The sequence below is a fragment of the Cyanistes caeruleus genome, chromosome 1 (assembly GCF_971803275.1).
Source record: "Cyanistes caeruleus chromosome 1, bCyaCae1.hap1.1, whole genome shotgun sequence".
In the NCBI taxonomy this organism is placed as follows: domain Eukaryota; kingdom Metazoa; phylum Chordata; class Aves; order Passeriformes; family Paridae; genus Cyanistes; species Cyanistes caeruleus.
Genome location: NC_141701.1, coordinates 151,611,736 through 151,634,316, shown reverse-complemented (window position 1 = coordinate 151,634,316; position 22,581 = coordinate 151,611,736). Strand labels below are relative to the sequence as shown.

The 22,581-nt window shown below is 47.8% G+C and overlaps 1 protein-coding gene across 2 annotated transcripts in view; it reads right to left on the bottom strand.

The window, feature by feature from the left end:
* Window positions 1-22,581, bottom strand: part of PTH1R (parathyroid hormone 1 receptor) — an 88,974-nt gene that overhangs the window by 21,246 nt on the left and 45,147 nt on the right. For both annotated transcript variants that reach the window (XM_086847345.1, XM_086847418.1), the window contains exons 3-6: window positions 16,779-16,889; window positions 14,498-14,616; window positions 5,459-5,553; window positions 2,864-3,050 (exon numbers count right to left, since the gene is read on the bottom strand). In XM_086847345.1, coding sequence (XP_086703471.1) covers window positions 2,864-3,050; window positions 5,459-5,553; window positions 14,498-14,616; window positions 16,779-16,889 — 512 coding nt within the window. The remainder of the gene's footprint in view (window positions 1-2,863; window positions 3,051-5,458; window positions 5,554-14,497; window positions 14,617-16,778; window positions 16,890-22,581) is intronic.

The window sequence follows — 22,581 nt, the reverse complement described above, 5'->3', positions numbered from 1 at the left end:
GGGTTTTTTATGAGGGGGGAAATCCGTGGAAGAGTAGGAAGGAAAAAAAGTGGGGGGAAAAAACTCCTGAGCCAAAGATGTTTTTTCTTACGGCAGGTGAGTTGGGAAGGAGAGAAAAAGAGATGATGGCCTGATCCTGCTGTCTCCCAGCCCGGTGAGGAGGGGCTCACACACTTCCTAGAGCAGTTTGGTTTCGTCTTTCCCTGTATTTCATCTTCTCCCTCTGTCCCTTGTCCATGTTGGAGGCCAAAGGGCCTCGGCCAAGTTGTCCTGGTGCCACAGCACCTGGAATTACAGCTCCTTCCAGGAGAGAACAAGGTGGGATGAGGTCACCCCATCCTGCCATGGATGTCCACGCCAGGATCCTCCGGGGTTGTTTGTCTGTCCTCAGCAATCGGGAGCCACTGCAGATGGTTCCTGCTGCCTTTGGAGCCGGGAGCTCCAAGAGCAAACAGAGCCTGGAGGTTTCTCCTTGAAAAACCTGAGCTGCAAAGGTGGGAGATCTGGGAGAGGCTTCCAGGACATTCTGATGTTAAACGGGCTCCTACACTCAGCTCTCGCTCCACACTGGGATGAAATCCTATAATTTTTTTGGAAGCAAAACCCCAACTGTGACCCAACACTCCCATGGGGCAGAGCGGGACAAAGCCACCCCTCTTCCCAAATTTCTCACCTCCAGCAGACAAAGGCTGCAAAATATTGGTGCCACTTTGGGTTTAATCAGTACAAAGCCATTCCCTGTCACTGTGGGTGTCCTGGGAAGTTGGATTTCCCAGGATTTCTGTGGCTGCCCCATCCCTTGGCCCAGCTTTGTGCTGTCCTTTCCTTTGAGAGGAATACAAAGGACTGACAGAAAATGACAATTATAATAACTTGGAAAAAAAAGAGATTTTTTTTATCCCGGTACAGCTCTTTTGTTAATTTTTTGTCCATCAATATAGACATCTATACATATATTTGCATATTGATAAGATATGTACACGTTGCACTAATTTTTTTTTTTCATAGACAGAAGAAATTAAAATAGGTTCATTAAAAATCCCCCTAAATGAATTAATATTTTTTATATTTATTAAAAATCCCTACAAATTACTAGGCTTGGTAATATTTTCTATATTTATTTTTCATATTTATTGCCTCATGCAGGGAAAGTGAAGCAAAAACTGCCAAGTCCCCACTTCATTTGGATACAAAATAAATGAATTAATTGTCGCCTTCATCTCTTGTTTGCCTCACTATTCTGAAGATTGGGAAATGCCATTAAATGCTAATATCCAAAGAATGCCATGGATTATCCTAATTATTCCTTATAATGAGCTCGCCATGAGGAGAAACACCAAACAATGCAGTGAAACATTTTGTGTTCTGTCCAAAAAATTGAGAGTTTTGGAGCGAATTGAGTGAGACTCTGTAAATGAATGACACAGATCTTCGGGATGGGAAAGGAACACAATGACAAAGTCATCCCAGCTGGACACTCGGATGCACAGTGGGACATTCCCAAACCCTCTGATTTTTCACGGGGTGGTGCTGGTCTATGGTTGTAGCACAAGCTGGGAAAGACTTGAGATGCCAAGCAAATCCACAGGCGGGAAGGTTTATCCTGGGATCCTTGAGGTTGGAAAAGATCTCCAAGGCCATCGAGTCCAACCTGTGCCTGATCCCCACCAGAGCACCAAGTGCCACATCCAGGAATTCCTTGGACACCTCCAGGGGTGGGGAATCCAAACCCTCCCTGGGCAGTTCCAAGGTCTGGCCACGCTTTCCACGAGGAAATTCCTGCTGGTGTCCAGCCTGAGCCTCCCCTGGACCAGCCTGAGGCCGTTCCCTCTCCTCCTGTTCCTGTTCCCTGGGAGCAGAGCCCGACCCTCCCCAGCTGTCCCCTCCTGGCAAGGAATTGTGGGAAGTGAGAAGGGGCCAGATCCAGGATTCCATTCCATGGATTCCATGTGAAATCCTTGATGAAACCAATGACAGGGAGAGCCGAGAGTTTCAGGATGTGGGAAACGTGAGGATGGGCTTCATGCCCCCAAGCACATGGACAATGCAGATATTGCCATCAGAGATTTCTGTACAGCGAAATCCCCATGGAATTTTGGAGGCGAGTCCAGCTGACCTCAGTTCCAGTTTAATCTTGGGATGCTGAGTCAACTCGATTGACTCAACCAATAAAGGGAACCTGAGGTTCAGGTTGGACATCAGCAGGAATTTCCCCATGGAAAGGGTGGTCAGGCATTGGAAGGAGCTGTCCAGGGAGGCCTGGAGTGCCCATCCCTGGACGAGTCCAAGGAATTCCTGGATGTGGCACTTGGGGCTCTGGGCTGGGGACAAGGTGAGGATTGGGAACCAAACAACCATTCCAAGGTTGGATGACCTTGGAATTCTTTTCCAAGCTCAGTGATTCTGCCCAAGGTCCCTCTCACAGACACCACCTCCTTTATGCAGATGAGCCCCGCCCTTTTTTACGACACCACATCCTTCCCCCATTTTCCCTTCCAAAATGTCTTTTTTTCCAAATGGGAGGGAGGAAAATCGTGCGTTCCCCATCCGTGGAGGTGTTACGAGCCAAGCTGGATGTGCCTTGTGCTGGGATGGTCGGGAACGTTTCCACAGCCGTAAATTCCAGGGGGTCTCAGGGGAATGTAGGTGGGAATCAAACCATCAACCTTGACTGCCATGAGAGAAGCTTTTCCTTAGCTCAGGAATGGGGAATCCCTCTGAACCGATGGATTGAGAATGGGAAAGGACGGGAAGAGGCTGTGACAGATGAGTTGGGTGGAAAACTCCCCAAAAAGAGGGTAAGTGTTGAACAGGGAGGACAAAGACATGAATCCTGCGAAAATGCTGCTCTGAGAATACTCACAAACTGCGATTTATCTGCTGGAGGTGCTTCCGTGATGGATTTCAAGTCTTCCTCGGAGATCCGCTCCATCTCCTCCAGGGCTGACCCGGAGTACAGGACCGCGTCCTTCACGAAGATGCTGACGGCTCTCAGCATGAAGGACACAAACAGGTGCATGTGGATGTAGTTCCTAGTGCAGTGCAAACGTCTGGAAGAGGAGAAAAAGGATTGGGAAGTTTACTCCAGCTGTTGGATGGAGTCAGGGCCTCTTCTGGCTCTGGAGAGCCCCAGCTCCTCCCACCAGCGCCGTGTCCCCATGGGGAGCAGAGTGAGGGTCACCTCACTCCCTGCTCTCCCTTGGCCTTGGGAAATGGATTGACACCTTCTCCAGGGGCTTCAGGGAATCATGGAATGGTTTGGGATAGACGGGACTTCAAGCCCACCCAATCCCACCCTCTGCCATGGCAGGGACACCTTCCACTGTCCCAGGTTGCTCCAAGCCCCGTCCAGCCTGGCCTTGGGCACTTCCAGGGATCCAGGGGCAGCCACAGCTGCTCTGGGAATTCCATCCCAGCCCCTCCCCACCCTCCCAGCCAAGAATTCCTTCCTCAAATCTGCTCCAACCCTGCCCTTCAGCAGTGGGAAGCCATTCCCACACTCCTATCCACACTTGCCCTTGGATTCCAGAGGCTCCAGAACTTGGGGCCACTGGAAACCTCATAGAGCTTCTTGTAAACCATTAATTTTTATTTTTATTTTTTTTGTCCAGCTCAATTTAGGAGCAGCTCCAGCAGAAACTCCGGTGTGCTGGGCTGTTCTCCCAGTTTTCCTGCTGTAAATGTGATCCTTTGGAGCAGTTTGTGGGCTCCACCCCAGCAGCGGCAGCAGTGACCCCACAAGTCCCGGTTGTAAAGCGCTTTAAGGTCCTTTTAGGAGGAAAAAGCTTTTTTGGGGATGGTGAGAGGGGAATGGGTCAGAACCAGGGAGAAGAGGTGCATTTTAGAATCAGGATTTTTGGGAAGAAGGAACTGACCTCTTTGGGTGCCCTCCATCCTCTGGAGCTCTGGATTTATGAATGGATTTATATCCTCTTAAATCCCAATAACCTGCACTAATTAATGGTTATGTTTTTATCCCTTTTGCAGGACGTTATGATAACATCACCAGTTGCTCTCTGAGCTTTTATAATCCAAATTACACTAAGTGGAACTGATGAGGTCTAAATTGGCTTTGCTCCCTGCGTTTGAAAGGGAGTCGGAGTGAATCTCCGGATTATCGAGGATAAAATCTGGCTCGATCCCTACTGCTGCTCTGATCCTTGGGATAAAGATGCTCCACCACAGCTGCCCAGGTGGTCTGGGCTGGAAATGAAATGCTCTGAGTGGGATAAAGACATGGATAAAGGAAAACCAGGAATTCTCTTGCACACGTGGACATGGAATATTTTAACAACCTTGCCAGTGTCCAGTGGGAAATCAGTGGAAGGAAAATGTTGGGAGAACAGGAGCGTGGTAGAGGGATGGGGTCTGCAGCTCCCTTTGGATTGGGTCTGTCATGGATTTGGGATTTGCTATCCAAGCAAACTGCCCTGACACCTTTTGCTGCCTGCCGAGGGCTCCGAGCACTCTCAGAGCCCAAAGCCCCACGTTTCATTCCCAGTGTTCCATGTCGAGGGCTTGGCTTGAGCTTCCCAAGTCCCACTGCAGACACCATGTGGCTGTCGTGGCCCCCACCAGCTCTGATCCACGTCCCGTGGGTTTTTTTAGGAGAAGACACGAGCAGACATCGAAGGGAAGCAAATCTGGGGCTCAGGGTTTGGGGTCACCCTTCTCTGTCGGGTCACCAGACAGAACATTCCCCAAAGGACAAATTCCTGGATATGGGTGACACCTTTCATCCCTCCCACCCCTCGCTGTCTGTGCCTGCAGGAATCCCAGAATCCCAGAATGGTTTGGGCTGGAAGGGACTGTAAATATCCCATTCCAACTATCCCAGGTTGCTCCAAGCCATGTCCAACCTGGCCTTGGGCACTTCCGGGGATGGAAGATGCAACGCTGGATCGAGGAATGCATAATGAGGGTTCAAAGTGGTATTTAGGGGTTTAAATCCCTTGGCAGGGGTGGTGGGAAGGGAGGGCACATGATGGGGTCAGGAGGGTAATTTTTGGATCTCTGGGAAGAGCAGCAGCGTGGGGAGATTGGAGAAATCAGCCTGGGAGTTTTCCATCCATTTCAAGTGCTTTATCCTTCGAGAACATCCGGATTTAGAGCGGAATTTCCCTCAGGAAATCATATTTCTCTGCAAATCAGCCACCTAAAGCTAAACCACCTGTGGGGACGATAGGGACAGAAAATTCCTGGACAGTCTTCCAAGGGATTCCTGGAAGATTTGCTACAAAGAGGGCCTGGAAAACTCCACCTGAGGGAAGCAGAAGGAATTTCAACATCCCACCCGCCATCCCGTGGGAAGTTTTCCCTAGGATACCCTAACACAGCCCAAATCCCAGATGCCACCACCACCACTGGCGGCTTCCTGAAGCGTGCCACCCCATTTTTATCCTCCCGGAAAAACCCGAGGCTTTTCCAGTGTCACTTAGGTAAAAACAGAGCCGCCTACCTGAAATATCCCAGGATAAGGACAGCAACTGTGAGGGATCCCAGGGAGATGGAGTATCCAACAGTATAAATCAAATAGAGGCGATCAAAGACCTCCTGCAGCAGAAACGATGGAGAAAACAGCGTCACACGGGGAACTGCTGCACCACACAACCCTGGCAGCACACAGAGCCCGGATCCTTGGGGATTCCCGTCTCTTTGGAAGCTTGGGAAGCGGGGTTTGTGTTCCCTGAGGTGGGGAGGTGGGATTTTCCCCAAGGGATTAATGATGGAGTGGGGTTAATCCCATGGCTGGGAATCTCGCGGCATTTTCATCCCAGAGGAACCCAAAGTGCTTTACAAACTCCTGGCCCAATTCAGGGATCACTTGGGAATTTTTCCTGGACAAAACGCCTTCTGGGCTGGGAATTTTGCAAGGGATTAATGATGGAGTGGGGTTAATCCCATGGCTGGGAATCTCGCGGCATTTTCATCCCAGAGGAACCCAAAGCGCTTTACAAACTCCTGGTCCATTTCAGGGATCACTTGGGAATTTTTTCCTGGACAAAATGCCTTCTGGGCTGGGAATTTTGCTGGAATTGCACAATTTAGCCATTGCTGGATGACTGATGTCCAGCCTGGGCAAGTGTAACCCACACCAGAAAACACGGGAAGGAAATGCTTTGGCTATGGGATATGAGGGAAAAAAAATCACCTGCGTTTATTTTTCCCGTTTTGAAATCCCAAGCAGCCTCTGCCTGTGGTTATCCAATCCAGACACAACCGGAGCTTGCCAAAATCCCATTGGAAAAGATCCTGTCACAGGGTAGTTCCTAATAATTAATCCTTTAGGAATTAAGAATTTAGGAACTTAAGGTTGCTGTTTCCTGAAGTTGGCCTCGAAACCCTGAGGTTTCCAACAAACATCGGGATATTTTCCTTGATCCTGCTGGGACTTGCAGCTGAACTCAGGGATTCCTGGAAAGGGTTAAAATTCCTGCCCACTGCTGTCCCGGCCTGTCCTGCTTTTCCCAGACCGATTTTAGCAATAAATCCCAAAAAACCCTACAAATTCAGCATCTTTCTCCTCATTCCCTCCTTCCCCTCGCCCTGCCCACTGGGCTGCAATAACGTCAGGAATGCTGGGCCCTGAATGACAGCTCTGATTGGGATTTGAGGCTTGGAACGCTGTCCTGGAATGCCAAACCTCAGCCCTATTACATCAGAATCCGCAGATTTGGGAATGTTTCTCTGCGGTTTGCGCTGGAGGAGCGAAGCCCTTGCCAATATTAATTTACTGAGTGTGTCTGTGCGTATTTATGGGATATTTTTATAGATTTTTATAGATCTGTCTGTGCAGGCAGCAGGCCCTGAAAAGCCAAGAAAAGGAGATTTCAAAGCTTTCAGGGAAAAATATCCTGGCGTGATTTTCCTGCTGCCAAGCTGGAATCCTCTTGGAGCTGGAAAGCTCCAAGTAAAAAATATAAAAAAGCTCCATAGTAAAAAATGTAATGATAATATAAATAAAATATAGAAATAAAAATAGAAAAAAAACTACTACTATTATAAATAATGCAAATATAAACATAACTATATGTAATAAATAATATATATATTATATATATATAAAATATAAATATGTGAAAATATATATAGTGAAATATTTTAAAAAGTAACAATGATGATGATGATGATGATGATGATGATGATGATGATAATAATAATAATAATAATAATAATAATAATAATAATAGTAGTCTTTTCACTCCAAGGTTGGAATTCTCAGTAACCCAACAGAAGGAGGTGCCCCAAATTCCACCTGGAGTCACTGGAAAGCTGTTGGGAAATGTGATTTCTTGGATGAGTTTCTCAGATCTTTGGGGAAAGCCTTTGGAGCAAAAAATTGAGTCTCTCCACTTCCACTTCTCCCTCACTTGGAGCTCAGGACTGGTTGTTCCCAGGAGCTTTTCCTCCCTGGGTTTACCCATGAGGGGAAAAAAATCTCCAAAGGAATTCCAAGTCTCCCAAGGGATGTCCTGGCTCATGGAAACCACAATGAACAACCAGGAAAGGTCCTCCAGGTAGGGAAATACTGAATGATCTGCAAAGACGATCTCCATGGTTTGAGGAGCATCCTTAGGGAGCTGAGATGGATGGGAAGTTAAATAATTCCCAGAAAACCACAAAGGTCACGATGGCCAAGCCACGGACACAACGTGGAGCTCTATCACTCCAGGGAGTTCCCACCTGAGGCCTCCTGGAAGCCCAGCCTGAGGAGACCATCCCTGGTCATCCATTGGTGGAAGAGGCCAAACCTGGCATTGCCGTGAGGTCCTGGTTTATTAAGTGTGATAACAAAACTTGAATTGACTTTAAATTTAATTTAAATTTAATGATAATTTAACTAAATTAAATTTAATTATCATTTAATCGAAGCATTCAGGGCTTCATGGAGGTGTCCCTGCCCACGACACAGAGCTGGAACTGGCCGAACTTTAAGGTCTGTTCCAACCCCAACCAATTCAGGATTCCATGATTCCACAAATTTGATTCCTGCAGGAGCCCTCCACTTTTTCAACGGCTGCCATGTGTGCAAAAGGAAAAGGAAAACCAGACAGAGCAGGAATTTTCTGGTGGCAAATCCTATCCTGAGTTTCATGGTTTGCTGCTTTGAGTGATAAACAAAGCCATAAAATCTCTGTCCTTTCTTTTCTTGCCTTTTTTCTCTTTTTTCCCTTTTCTTTTTTCTTTTTTTTTTTTTTTTTTTCAGGAAAAATGGGACTAAATAAAAAGCTAAGTGGGATATTCACACAATGGGATATTCACAAAATGGGATATTCACAAAATGCGATATTCACAAAATGGGATATTCACCAAATGGGATATTCACAAAATGGGATTTTCACAAAACGGGATATTCACAAAACGGGATATTCACAAAATGAGATATTCACAAAATGGGATATTCACAAAATGGGATATTTACCAAATGGGATATTCACAAAATGGGATATTCACAAAATGGGATATTCACAAAACGGGATATTCACAAAAGGCACAGAACAGGCACTGATTTCCAAAGCTTCAGGGAAAACTTTAAGTGCTGATGATCCTGTTCCTGCAGGACTCTGTTCCCCTCATCCACAGAGATTCCAGGCTCTTAAATCCCCCCAATCTGAGAGTCGCTGGGACTGGCTCTCACAAAAGGCCCCCGATTTAGCCTCAGACATGCCAATTTAGACATGGATGTCCACAAAAATCATCTTTAAGCTCCTTTCCAACCCAAACCATTCTAGGATTCTGGGATTCTATTTCCAGGAAAGCACCGCACCAAATCCACAGGCATGGAATGAGGACGGCACCTCGGGGTTAATTGAAATTATGAACAAAACACCTCTCGGATAATTTGTTTTATTCCTCCACGGCCTTTAAAAACCTCTGCCCGCGTCCTGCTGCAAATGCCTGACGCTTTGCTGGCACGCTTTGGCAGAGTTCGGGATACAACAATCCAAACCCGTTCCTGTGCCGTCACTTTGAGCCTCCACAAAGTTGTTTGCTTTTCCCAGGACCCCAGAGAGCTCCAGGATTGTTGCTTGGAACAATGGAGTTTAGATAAAGCAGCCCTGCAACACGCTGGGCCCTTCCCATTGTGTTTGGAAGGGGATGGATTCTCCAGGCCCCTCCGAATTCCTGGGAAGCCGTAAAACCCTCACGCTACAAACAAGCAGGAGCAGATGAAGACAGGGTTGAGGTTGGATCTTAGGATGGCCCATCCTGCTGGTGGCTCCCAAGCCGAGCCAACCTCCCAAGTTGCTGGCTCCGACTCCCCTTCCCCGGGATTTTGGGAGAGGGAGATCCCACTCACCCTTCAGCTCATCCTTGGGAAGAGGATGGGTTAGACCTGCCATAAAAATAAGCTGTGTTTGGCATCCCTGCTCTTTTGGGGGAGATGGGAATGAGGGAAATCCCTGGTTTTTGACCCAAACATGCCATTGCTGCTGCCAGTGCTGGAAAAAGTGACCGGAAAAAGGATCTGGCTGCTATTGGCTGGATGTGTGGAAGGAAAGGGATCCGCAGTCGGCGGCTCGACGGAATTTGGGGAGGAATGGGCTAAAAAGCTGCCCGAGGATCATCACTTGTCCTTCGTGCTGCATTTTATCCAAAGAGTGAGGAGCTCGAGGAATACAGGTCACCCTCACTCCTGGTTTTAAGGGAATTTAGGGAACAGAGGAGAAGGGCCAGGCCAATGGTCCTTTCAGCTCTGCTCCCCGTCTCCTTCGTGGCCAGGAAGGGGTGCTTAGGGAAGAGTGTGGGAACAGAACAAATCCACAATAAATGTGATTTGGAGCGGCTGGAAAGATCCAGAGGAGGTCCCGGAGCTGCTCCAGGGCTGGAGCCAGGCTGGGAGAGCTGGGAATGTTCCCCTGGAGAGGAGAAGGCTCCAGGGAGGGCTCAGAGCCCCTTGCAGGGCCTGAAGGGGCTCCAGGAGAGCTGGAGAGGGACTGGGGACAAGGCAGGATGAGGGGATTGGGTTCAAATTGAAAGAGAGTCGAATTAGATGGGATATTGGGAAGGAATTCCTGGCTATGGAGGTGGGGAGGGATGGGAATAGAATTCCCAGAGCAGCTGTGGCTGTCCCTGGATCCCTGGCAGTGACCGAGGCTGGACACAGCTTGGAGCATCCTGGGACAGTGGAAGGTCCCTGCCATGAGGGACAAGACCACCCAATGCCACCCCCTACCATGGCAGGGACACCTCCCACTATCCCAGGGTGCTCCAAACCCCATCCAACCCAGCCTTGGGCACTGCCAGGGATCCAGGCCACAGCTGCCCCGAGAATTCCATCCCAGGGAGGAATTTCTTCCCAAAAGTTCAGACGAAGCTGGGACGATTGGAGCAGGTTCCTCTTATCCTCTCCTCTGCTCATCCCGTGTCCATCACCGATGGATGGGGAGTGTGGAAGTCCAGTCCTTTGACCACTGCAAGGTCCTGGAATCATGGAATGCTTTGGGAAGGGGCCTTAAAGCCCATCCAGTGCCAGTCCTGCCATGGCAGGGACACCTCCCACTATCCCAGGCTGCTCCAAACCCTGTCCAACCCGGCCTTGGACACTTCCAGCTGATTGTCCACTCCCTCTTTCATGTTATCTGGAAGGAATTTGAGGAAACACTTCCCTAGATTGCTTCATCCTACCTGGCTAAAGGAGGAATCAACCTCCGGGGCTGCCAGTTCCCATCCTCCAGTGGAATTTTTCCCTGAGGAAACAGCCCAGGAGCAGTTGCTCCCGGGGCAGTTACGAGCTGTTAATTCTCCAGGCTCTGATGGCTTTAACACACTTTGCTCTTTGCAGAGAGCGGTTTCCGAGCTGCTCTGTGTGAAATAATCCCCATTTCTTCGGGGCAGGACACCAACTTGCTCTGGGGCCCTCTGTTCGCTGCTTTGGCCAATCTTAAAATTATCCCAGCACGGCTAAAATGGGAAAACTCTCCACCTAAACAAACATCCCTGGCTGGAGATGTGTGCACGCACGTGGTGTTTATTTAGGCGTGGATATCTCCAGCTATCTATAGGTTCAGGCCTATTTCCAGAGATAGCCACCAAATCCATATATTTATAGCCACAGACAGTTGGGTTAGGGTTTTTTTTTTTTTTTTTCCCTCCTAAATGCCCAGTTTCTTAAAATTCCCTCTGGTTGCATCTGCTTGGAGTCAGCCACAATCTCCTGGCAGAATGCTGGGGAAATGCAGCTGTTGGTGGTGACGCAAAGATGCCGCTCCCCAGGGAGGGAAATAATAATAGAAAACGATCTCTCGCTCAAGACGACAGCTCTATGTGGCCAAATTCCCCTGTTCTGACATCTCTGGATGTATTTACTCCATGAAAAAGAGATATCAAAGGGAGGTTTATTAATCCCAGCAGAGCCACATTGAAGTGTGACAAGAGGCCTTCTGTGCTCTCTGTGAGCAAAGTCACACCATGCTGAGGGGAAAAGTGCATTTTTTTCCCCCTTTTTTATTTCCAGAGTGGTTTTCACACCCCAAAGCCTAAGAAACCCACAGTGGATGCACAGATATTGTTTAATTTGTCACCAGAATTCAGCCACCTCTGTGATAAAATCAGGGAACTCTGTGACAAGGCACAGAATCACTGAGGCGAGGCCGGGCCTGAGGGAAAGGTCTCTTGCAAATACAATAATAATAGTAATAGTAATAATAATAATAATAATAATAATAGTAATAGTAATAATAATAATGATAATAATGAGATGCTGAAAATCTATTCCATAAAAAAGAGATATCACAGGAAAGCTTATAATCCCCTTAAGCTTGACAAGAGGCCTTCTGTGCTCTCTGTGGGCAAAGTCACACCACACTGAGAGGAAAAAGTGCATTTTTTCCCTCTCTTTTACTTCCAGAGTGGTTTTCACACCCCAAGAAACCCACAGTGGATGCACTTTATTTGCCACAATAATTCAGCCACCTCTGTGAAAGAATCAGGGAACTCCGTGACAAGGCACAGAATCACTGAGGTGAGGCCAGGCCTGAGGGAAAGGAGTCTTGCAATTATAATCATGATAATGATAATGATAATGATTATAATGATTATAATAATAATAATGATAATGATGATAATAATAATAATAATGATAATAATAATAATAATAACAATAATAATAATATTTTTGATGTCATTAAAAAGCATTAGTTGATCAAGGTATGATTTCAAAGCTGGCAGAAACATCCATTATTTCCATGTTCTTTGCCCTGGGTAAGCACCACTTACGTAAGAGCAGCCTGGTCACTTAATGTGAACAGTGATGATGGTTTAATTTGTCTTCATATTAAATATCATTCCATTCACCTTTGGAGCCATGACAGAAAATTCCTGGCAAAAGATGCCTCAGCTTTGGGTACAGAATAACGAGGGGGAGGATTTGGGGATGGGTAATTAACACAGATCATTTAGGGAGAGCTCATGAGGAGCAGGAATTTCCCAAGAGGCTGAGATTAAAGGAGGAATCACCATGGGAGATTTTGCTTTCATCCTTTTCAATCACCCTGGAGGTGGAAAGTTTCCATTTCTGCCTCTGTGGTGGGAAAAAAAAAGAGCAACTCTGCTCTTCTTCGTGCCCTTCCTTTACCAGGTCACCCTGACAAGTCCTGCCTGTGGGAGGGTAAAGGGAAAGGATATCCTTTCCCTGGGGGAAATCTTGGATCGGGGGAAATCAGCTGGACAATTCCCACCCCAGGATGTGGCTGAGGGTAGCGGGACAGAGGAGACGATTTCGGAGAGGTCAAAAGTCTGTGCTTTGATCACGGTGCTCGATGACTCTCACACCTGCTCCAGGAGCTTTCCAGAAAATTCTGGGGCTGGAAGAGCTCTTTTCTAAGTTCTAAGAACTGGGAAAAATCCCACCAAACTGGTTTGGGATGGGAACATCACCCAGCCCTTTGCTGGAGCAGCATCCAGTGCACACAACCTTCTGCCCCTTGCCCATGTCAGAGAAAAAACTCATTTCCTCCTTTCCCTCATGTCCTAAATCTCTTCATTCATGAGCTGCTTCACTCTTGAGGAGAAAAAAGAGCAAACTTTGGAACAACCCAAAAGAGCGAACTTTTTGAACAACCGGAAAAAAAAAAAGAAAAAAACCCCAAACAAACAACAAAAAAAACCCAAACCAAAACAAAACCCCGACCCCAAAAAACCCTACTCTGTGGTTAGATTTCAAATTAAGAACATTGTCCTGAAGGGCCTCTGGATCATCCTCAAGGAAGCTGTGGTTAGATCCTTATCTCCAGCTGTCTGGGCTAATCCTCCCTGCGGCTCATCAACCCCTAACGCCGTGCCCCAGATCCGAGGGGACTCTTCCAAGAACCACTGGAAAACCAGAGGGTTTGGATAAATTCTTTGGGAATTACAGGTGCGTGTGGGTGGGAGCGTCATTCTCTGTGGGACAAGGAGGTCACATCCTCCCGAGTGACACCAGGGACAGCTTTGCTGTCACCTTAGCACAGAATTCCTTCCAGACTTCCAGCATTTCCAGAGCCCCAGGCTGGCTCCTGGGGAGGTGGGAAATTTCTGGCAGCTGCTATTTGGCTATTTTACCGTTTTCTGGATGTTTCTAAATTTATGGCTGACAGATTTTTATTTTTATTTAATTCCAAGAGCACACCAGACCTTCTCCATGTGCTTGGAAACCCTTTTCCAGCTGGTGACTGGTGTCACTCTTTCCAGATTGTGACTACACCAGAATTAATTCAAGACTGTGGAATAGCAGTTAGGTTTGGGTGGGAAGGGATCTGAAGGATGATCCCATTCCACCCCTGCCATGTTCAGGGACACCTCCCACCTTCCCAGGTTGCTCCAAGCTCCATCTAGCCTGGCCTTGGGCACTTCCAGGGATCCAGGGGCAGCCACAGCTGCTCTGGGAATCTGTGCCAGAGCCTCCCCACCCTCCCAGCCTGGAATTCCTTCCCAAAATCCCATCTGAATCTACTTCCTTCTGGCTCAAAGCTATTCCTGTCCCTCCATCCCTTGTCCCCAGTCCCTCTCCAGCTCTCCTGGAGCCCCTTCAGGCCCTGCAAGGGACTCTGAGCTCTCCCTGGAGCTTCTCCTCTCCAGGGGAACATTCTCAGCTCTCCCAACCAGTTGCTCCTGGTTTGATTCCACACGTGTTTGGACATCCCCTCCCACAGACAACCACAGAAACATCGGAATTTTCGATAACAACCTGGCAGCAAAAGGATTTCCTGCTGTGGCAGAGGGAGCCTCAATGCCACGGAACAAGCTCCAACCACTTCTGAGCATCCCCGAGACCAATTTCCCCCAAGATCTCTTCAGGAATGGGATCATGGCAGCTGCAGGAAACTTTCCTGCCTTTGAGGACAATTTTCCAATCAAATCATTGCCCATCAAAGCGCGGTGTGGCTTTGGCAAGCTCGGAAAGGCTTTCCAAGAGGAGGAAGATGAGCTGGAGAGGTTTTATTTGAGACAGAGGTCCGTGGGTTAGCCTGGCATGAGGCCGGAAATTCCAGCTCCATGCAGGAATGGGAATGCCTACCCTTTCCCTCGTCTCGTTGGTGAGGAACTTGGCACACTCGCTGTAGTTGGCCCAGGTGCGGTTGTTGCCCGGGACCAGCTCCCAGCTCCCGTTCAGGTCACACCGGCGATAAGCGTGGCCTGAGGAGAGAGAGGAGACATGGAATCAGCGGGAAAAGGGGAGAAATTCCATCCCAAGGTGACGCCCATCCACGCTGGGGCCTCCTGCCTGCTCAGAGGCTCGGCTGCAAAAACCAACTTCAATCTCCACGTCAATTTTATCAAAGTTCTATCAAATTTTTTAGCTGAGAAACACCACGGAGCCTTTAATAAGTTGCCCAGGGTTGAAATTCAGAGGTTGGGTCTGCAAACCAAGGAGAGAAGATTTGGAAAAACATAAAACCTAGCATTATCCTCAGAATTCCTTGTATCTCTCCCTAAGGGAAAAGAATAAAAGGCGATTTGTACTATTTTGCTCTTTGTTTCCAGGTTCAGGTCATGTCCAGGGGTATTTTTTTATCCCTGTCCTCCTCACAGGGATGCAGGAGGAAGGGAATGCAAGGTTTCATCCTTGGATTAGTCTGGCAGAGGAGAATATCCATGTGGGAATTGGGGCATCGGGTGTGTGTTAAAATCCACTCACAGAAAACAGGGATTAATCCCACAGATCCTGGAACTACGGAAGGAGAACAGGGAGCCTAAGGAAAGACCGAGAGGGACTGGGACAAGGGATGGAGGGACAGGACACAGGGAATGGCTTCCCACTGGTTGGATGGGATATTGGGAAGGAATTCCAGGCTGGGAGGGTGGGGAGGGGCTGGTATGGAATTCCCAGAGCAGCTGTGGCTGCCCCTGGATCCCTGGAAGTGTCCAAGGCCAGGCTGGATGGAGCTTGGAGCATCTTGGGATGATGGGAGGTGTCCCTGCCCATGGCAGGGGTGGGAATGGGATGATCTTTATGATCCTTTCCATCCCAAACCATCCCAGGATTCTCTGATCCCATCATCCAAGTGTCTCCATTGGGCTCCCACATTTCCTGATTTATCCAGCGGATATCAGTGAAATAAGAACCCCAAGCCATGCAGGAATATTGATAAAAAAGGGAAGGATTGTGCTGGGGTCTGGGTTGGATATTGGGAAAATTCCTTCCTGGAAAGGGCTCTCCAGGCCTGGCCCAGCTGCCCAGGGCAGGATTATATATTTATAGAATTTATGTTTATCAACGTTTATCAATAAACCACGGCTGCCTCTCTCCTTCCTTTTCCCCGGCTTCACTCTTGCTTGGAAGGGAGGCAACGTGTGAGAAAACTGGGATGAGGAAAGGAATTTTGAATTTCCCGGCTGTCAGGAATGTCCTTCGTGCATCCCCTGAGCAGGGAGGAATTCCCACATTCTGCTCCCAGACACCCACTGGGCTCTGGACGTGGAATTAACAAAGCCCCGAGATCAGGAATAAATTAATATTTTGGATTTATATTTTGGGATTTTCTTGCTACACAAAGTTCAGGGTTTCCAACGAATCCGGATTTGGGAATCTCCAGGATTTACAGCTGGGAGCAGGAAATTGGTGTTTAGAATGTCACAGTCCGTGAGGGGCAGGTGGGAAATTGGTGATTCTGAGCGGGAAATTGTCATTATTTCAGTTCAAATGGAGCTTTTCTTCCAATAATTTATATATACATATATATATATATATATATTTATATTTCTAAATATTTATAATACATATTTATATAATATTTATATAATATTTATAAATATTTATACATATAAATATTTATACATATATAAACACAATTTAGATATTTCATATATAATATATATAACAATATTAAGAATTAATATTAATAATTAGTAATAGTAATAATTAATAATATTTATAGTATATAAATATTTCATATATTAATATATTTATTTATAAATATGTTTATATATATTGTACATCTATAGATATATATTTTTTATATTTTATAAATATATATTTTATAAATATTTAAATAAATATATTTATATAAATTTATATAATTTTATATGTATAAAAATAAACATATGTATATAAATTTACATGACTTTTAGATATATATAAAAATAAATATATTTATATAAATTTATATAATTTTTAGATTATATATATATATATTTATGTTTCTCAACGCTTATCAATAAACAACGGCCGCCTCTTTCCTTCCTCTTCCCCGGCTTCACTCCCGCTTGGAAGGGAGGTACCACATGAGAGAAAAACAGGGATGAGGAAGGGAATTCTGAGCTTCCCGGCCGTCGGGAATGCCTGGAGCCGCACGCACCTTTGTGGTTGAAGTCGTAGATGTACTCGGGGCACGGCATGGCCACCACCTTGCCGGGCACGCCCTCGGGCCAGCACACGATGCCATCCCACTCGGGCAGGCAGAAGCCATCTGTGGGAGAGAAGAGGCACCAGGAGGAGTCACTGCACCCGCAGGGGTGACACCGATTCCCCTGCTCCAGAGGGCTCCCCACTGGTGTTCCCTTGGAGAAACCCATCCTAGGAATCATTGCCAATTCCTTAGTGCCTGCCTCTAGAAGGTGTGTATTATCCCAAGGTTTATTCCACAAGGACAAACTGTGTCCGGCTCTGGGATCCCCAGGATCAGAAAGGCGTGGCACTGCTGGAGAGTCCAGAGAGCTCCAGAGAAGTTTCTCCAAGAGCTGGAGCCCCTCTGGAGCTGGGCTGGGAGAGCTGGGAATGTTCCCCTGGAGAGGAGAAGCTCCAGGGACACCTCAGGGCCCCTTGCAGGGCCTGAAGGGGCTCCAGGAGAGCTGGAGAGGGACTTGGGACAAGGGATGGAGGGACAGGACACAGGGAATGGCTCCCACTGGTTGGATTTTGGGATATTGGGAAAGAATTCCTGGCTGGGATGGAATTTCCAGAGCAGCTGTGGCTGTCCCAGGAACTCTGGAATTGCCCAAGGCCGGGCTGGATGGAGCTTGGAGCAGCCTGGGATGGTGGGAGGTGTCACAGCAGGGGTGGGATGATCTTCCCAGGCCCAGGACCTGCTCTTGCCCTTGCTCAGTTCCAGAAGTTTCCTCCCTGCCCCCCTCCCCAACCTTTCCAGGTCCCTCTGAAGGGCTCCACCACCCCCCAAGGCATCGCTTGCCCCCAGCTCGGTGTCCTCAGGGATCTCCTCTGCTTCGGGCTGGATAACTGCACCCATCCCTTAAATTCCAGCTGCAGTGGGATATTGAGAAATGCTAAAAGCGGCGAATCTGCCCCAGATCTGCTCCAGGACCTGTGTCTGCCCTCAGTCAAGTGTCAGACACAGGAGTCAGCTCAGAGTCAAAAGGAGCAGGAACCACCTGCTCTTATCCGCAAAAAACTCCGCTAGGAATGAAATCCAGACAGGGCCAAGAGCTCAGCATTTTCCATGGATCAGCTCCATTTTCCATGGATATCAAAGCTTCCGAGCACCCAGGAATTCATCTTTCCTCACCACTGCGATTTCCCGAGATTAAAGGAAAACCAGGATTGCTTCAAAGCCCTTTGGCCGGTCTAGAGTGGGAGCCGACACGGGTTAATTTGGTTTGGTGGTTTTTAGGAGATGAAAAACACAGAAGATCTCCTCATGCAGCAGCTGATTTCTTATCTCTAATTTAGTGGGGATGAAAAGGACCAGACAAATCACAGCCTTTCTTCTGAAGCATCAACTGGGAGTGAGGGTCAGGAGCTAAAATTCCTCAACATCCGCGTGATAAAAAGAAGAGGGAAATAATTTACTGCATTTTCTCTGCTTAAAGTCCCACTAGGAGAAGAAAAATACATTTCCTACTCATGAAAACCGGGAAAATCCTTCCCTCTGGCTTGTTGTTTGCAGGATAACTTACACTGGGAAAAAAGAGTTTATTTATTTCTCAGTTCTCTGGAAGGTACAAAAGACAAAGGAAAAATAAAACCAAACCTAAAAAAACAACACAGGGCCCCACAGAATTTGGCTCAGGACAAAATGTTGATGTCCTTGAGGTCTTTTCTGCAGACAAGAAAGTAAATAAAGATTTAATGGAGCCCTCAAAGTGCTCTTGCTTAAAATAAAATCAGTCCTTATGACAAAATAAATCAATTTGAGTAAACATTAAAAGAAACACAGCGGAGAAACGAGTCTGAGAGAAAAATATTCCTCCAAAAGTGCTCTGAAACGAGAGGGGAAAATCTCCCGCTTTTCCAAAACCTTCACGAATTGCAAAGGGCGACTTCGTTTTTCAGAGGTTTCATTTCGCACCCCACCAAAATCTGTGGCCAGAAAAGAGGAACGTGCTAAATTTTGCGGTGGGTGCGTCCTCCTTGTGCTGGAAACGTGGAAAACTGATGACAAACCCCACAGCTGTTGATTTTTGGGTACTTTGAGCCCCCCAAAATCCTCCCCGAAATCTGAAGGGAGCGGTGGTGGGACACCTCTGGGATGCTGCTTTAGGATGGGACAATTTGGGGAGCCAAGAGCTCCCCCAGGAATATTCCAAAAGATGATTTTTTTGCATTTAAAATTTTCCCTCTGCATGGAAATGATTCCTTAAATGATTTAATCCCAGAACTGAGTCATTAAAGCTGGTAAGAATCCAGTGGGACTCAAAATTCCAGATAAATTGCCGGGAAGTGTCGGAGATTCCCAACAAAAGGATCCGTCGCTGTTACCGAGAGCTGAACCACCCCAGAGAAATCTCTTCCCCCTCCCCTCCATCATCTCTGGCCTCCCTCTCCCCATTCCTTGCTTGGAAAAGGCATTCCAGGAAAATTTGGAGGAGGGATAAAACGTCTCAGGGGTCGTTTCCTTCCTGGAATTCCCCAGTGATGGATGATGAATTGAGAGAAGGGCAGGTGGATATTTGGGACATCCCTCCCTAAAACTCAGGATAACGCAGCTGTTTCCTGAAATTCCCCGGAGCCACGGGGGAAGGAGACAGGATTTGGGTTGGGAACAGGGATTGCAGGTAGGGGAACCTGGTGAGGAACATCCACAGGTCAAGCCAGGTGCCTGTGGAGCTCCTGGAATGATTTGAGGAGCTCCTACACTGACCGAAACTCTTGGAAAACCTTTTTCAAACGGGAATATGGACTGATACCAGGAGCAGCCGCACTTTGGGATTGTTGGATCCACATTCCTGGGGTTTGTCCTCTCTGTGTCCTGGAGAGGAGCCTCACCACCCTCCTCTGCTATCCCAAATCCCTCCAATCCTCCCAGCTAAGGAGAGCTGGGAGCACGGCGGGGATGGGTTTAAACCACAGGAGGGTTCATCCCCACTGATTACAAGCGAGAAATTTTTTATAATGAGGGTGGTGGAACACTGGAACAGCTTTTCCAAAGAATTTGTGGATGCCCCTGGATCCCTGGAAGTGTCCAAGGCCAGGTTGGACAGGGCCTGGAGCAACCCGGGATAGGGGGAGCTGTCCTTGCCCATGGCAGGGGTGGAAGAGGATAATCTTTAAGGCCCCTCCCAAGCCCAAATCATTCCATGAATCCCTGATAAGGCAGGAAGGAAAAATCCCATATTTCCCACTGTGCTGGAATCCAAACAAGCCATTCCTTTCTGTTTGTTTGCCCAAAGAGCTCCTCCAAACATCTTTTTTTTTTTTTTTTTTTTTTTCCCTGAATTTACAAAAACATTCACAGTATCAACAACTTGGCTTCTCCCTTTGTTTTCCTTTTCTCCCGGTCATTTCTCCGAGGAGATCCAGGCTGAATTCCAAGAAGAAAACAGAAAATTGGGGACGTTTGGCCTGTTAGCAATAATTCAGCCCCTCCTGAGACACTGGTAACGAGATTCCAAATCACGGAGAGCTCCAAAGGATCCAGTTGTAAAAGCTTGTTGAAAAACGTTGGGAATTCTGGTGAAAATGAGTTTGAGGGTTCCACCGTGCTGCTTGGATCGATCATGGAACTGCAAAAATCAAACATTTCTGTCCTTGGAAGAAATAGTAGGATTCACGGATGATGGAAGTCCGAAAGAATTCATGAACTGTTAAGAAAACAAGGAAATCTCACCCATATCCCACATCCCAAAGTGTTTTGGGTGTGTTTCCATCATCCAGGCAATGCTGGAGGGATGATCCTGCTCATCCCTCAGGGATTTGCCTGTGGGTGAAGCTCCTCCGAATCCAGAGCTGGGTGTCTCATGGATGGGGACACGGAGCATGGGAACGGCACTGGAATTCCTCGTGATTTGAGGACATCACTGACCACTTCAGTGCCAGAGAAATGAGTCCTGAAGGGAAACATGGGATCCCTCCAGGATCCCACTGGCTCCACCAGGACATCTCCTGGATCTGTCCTTCCCCCCGCAAGCACATGGAAGTTGCAGTCATTCCAAGATGGGAACAAGCAAAAACTCTCTTGGATGACATTCCTGAAGAAATGAGTCCTGACGGGAAACATGGGATCCCTCCAGGATCCCACTGGCTCCTTATCCACCAGGACATCTCTTGGATCAATCCTTTCCCACTGAAACTTGGAATCTTGGTGGAAGCTGAAGTCATTCCAAGATGGGAACAAGGAAAAACTCTCTTGGATGTCATTGCTGCAGGATTTCCCTTTGGAAGGCAGGAAGGCCAATCCCAGATTTCTTTGGGAAGGGGCTGTCCCAAACGCACCCCTCATTTTGCTCCTTGATTTCTCTCCCTCACCTGAGCCAAGTCAGAATCCCAAAATCCCAGAGGCTGCTCCGGTAGAAAAGCAGGAGCAGGTTTGGGCCATCCCTGCTCAGGGTGAGTTATTCCCTCCTTCCTGCTCCAATCCCATCCCCCTTTCCCCCATCCTCAATCCCGTTCCAGCCGGAACGGGACACTTTGCATGTGGAGAACACATTCAAACCATCTGCAAGGCTCCTTGGCAGCTGCACAAACGCAAACACGGGCTCGAGGTGTTTATCCAGGGGCACGGAATATAAATCAGCCCGGCTCATTCCGGCACCCGGGAGACCACAGTTGGAATAGGCTGTGCGATTGTGGTCACTCCATTACGGGAAGGACATTTGGGGCATTGGAAGCGGGCAGGGAGGAGGGACCAAAAATAAATGAGGCAGCGTTTTGGGATAGGAAAGGGAGAAATTATTTGGGGATTGGAAGGGGGAGGAATTGTTTGGGGATTGGGAGGGGGTGGAATCATTTTGGGGTAGGAAGGGGGAGGAATTGTTTGGTGATAGAAAGGGGGAGAAATTTTGGAGTAGGAAAGGGGAGAAATTGTTTTGGGATAGGAAAAGGGAGAAATTGTTTTGGGATAGGAAGGGGGAAGAATTGTTTTGGGATAGGAAGAGGGGAAGGAATCATTTTGGGATAGGAAGAGGGGAAAAAATAATTTTGGGATAGGAAGGAGGAAAAATAATTTGGAGATTGGAAAGGGGAGGAATCATTTTGGGATTGGAAGGGGGAGGAATCATTTGGGGATTTGAAGGAGGAGAAATAATTTTGGGGTAGGAAGGGGGAGGAATTGTTTGGTGATAGAAAGGGGGAGAAATTTTGGGGTAGGAAAGGGGAGAAAGTGTTTTGGGATTGGAAGGGGGAGGAATTGTTTTGGGGGTTGGAAGGGGGAGGAATGGGGGCTTGGAGGGGCAGGAATTAAGTTTTGGGGTTTGCAGATGGATTTCAAATGTGGCTGTGAGGGCAGGGGGGATGGGGGGCTGCTTTTGGGGGTGTTTTGGGGGCGTGGCTGGAGGAAGAGGGAATGACCTGGCTGTGTGTGGATACAGATGTTCGGATAGTATGGAAGGAGGTGAGGAGTGGGATCCTCAGTGATCCAGCAGAATCAGGTTGGAAGGGACCAGAGTGGATCCTGCTCCAGCAGGGCCGTCCCAGAGCACAGGGCTCAGGATGACATCCCGATAACTCTGGAATATCCCCGGTCAGGGAGACTCCACAGCCTCTCTGGGCTCTGCTCAGGGCTGGGCACTGCCCAGGGCTGGGCACTGCCCAGGGCACAAGTTCTGCCTTCTGTGCCGGGGGAATTCCTGGGATCGGTCCCTGCCCGTTCCTCTGGTGCCATTGCTGGGCCTGGAGCAGAACCTGGGCCTGCTCTGACCCTCCCTGCACCCAGGGACAGCCAGGGACACTCAGGGACAGCCAGGGACACTCAGGGACAAACAGGGACA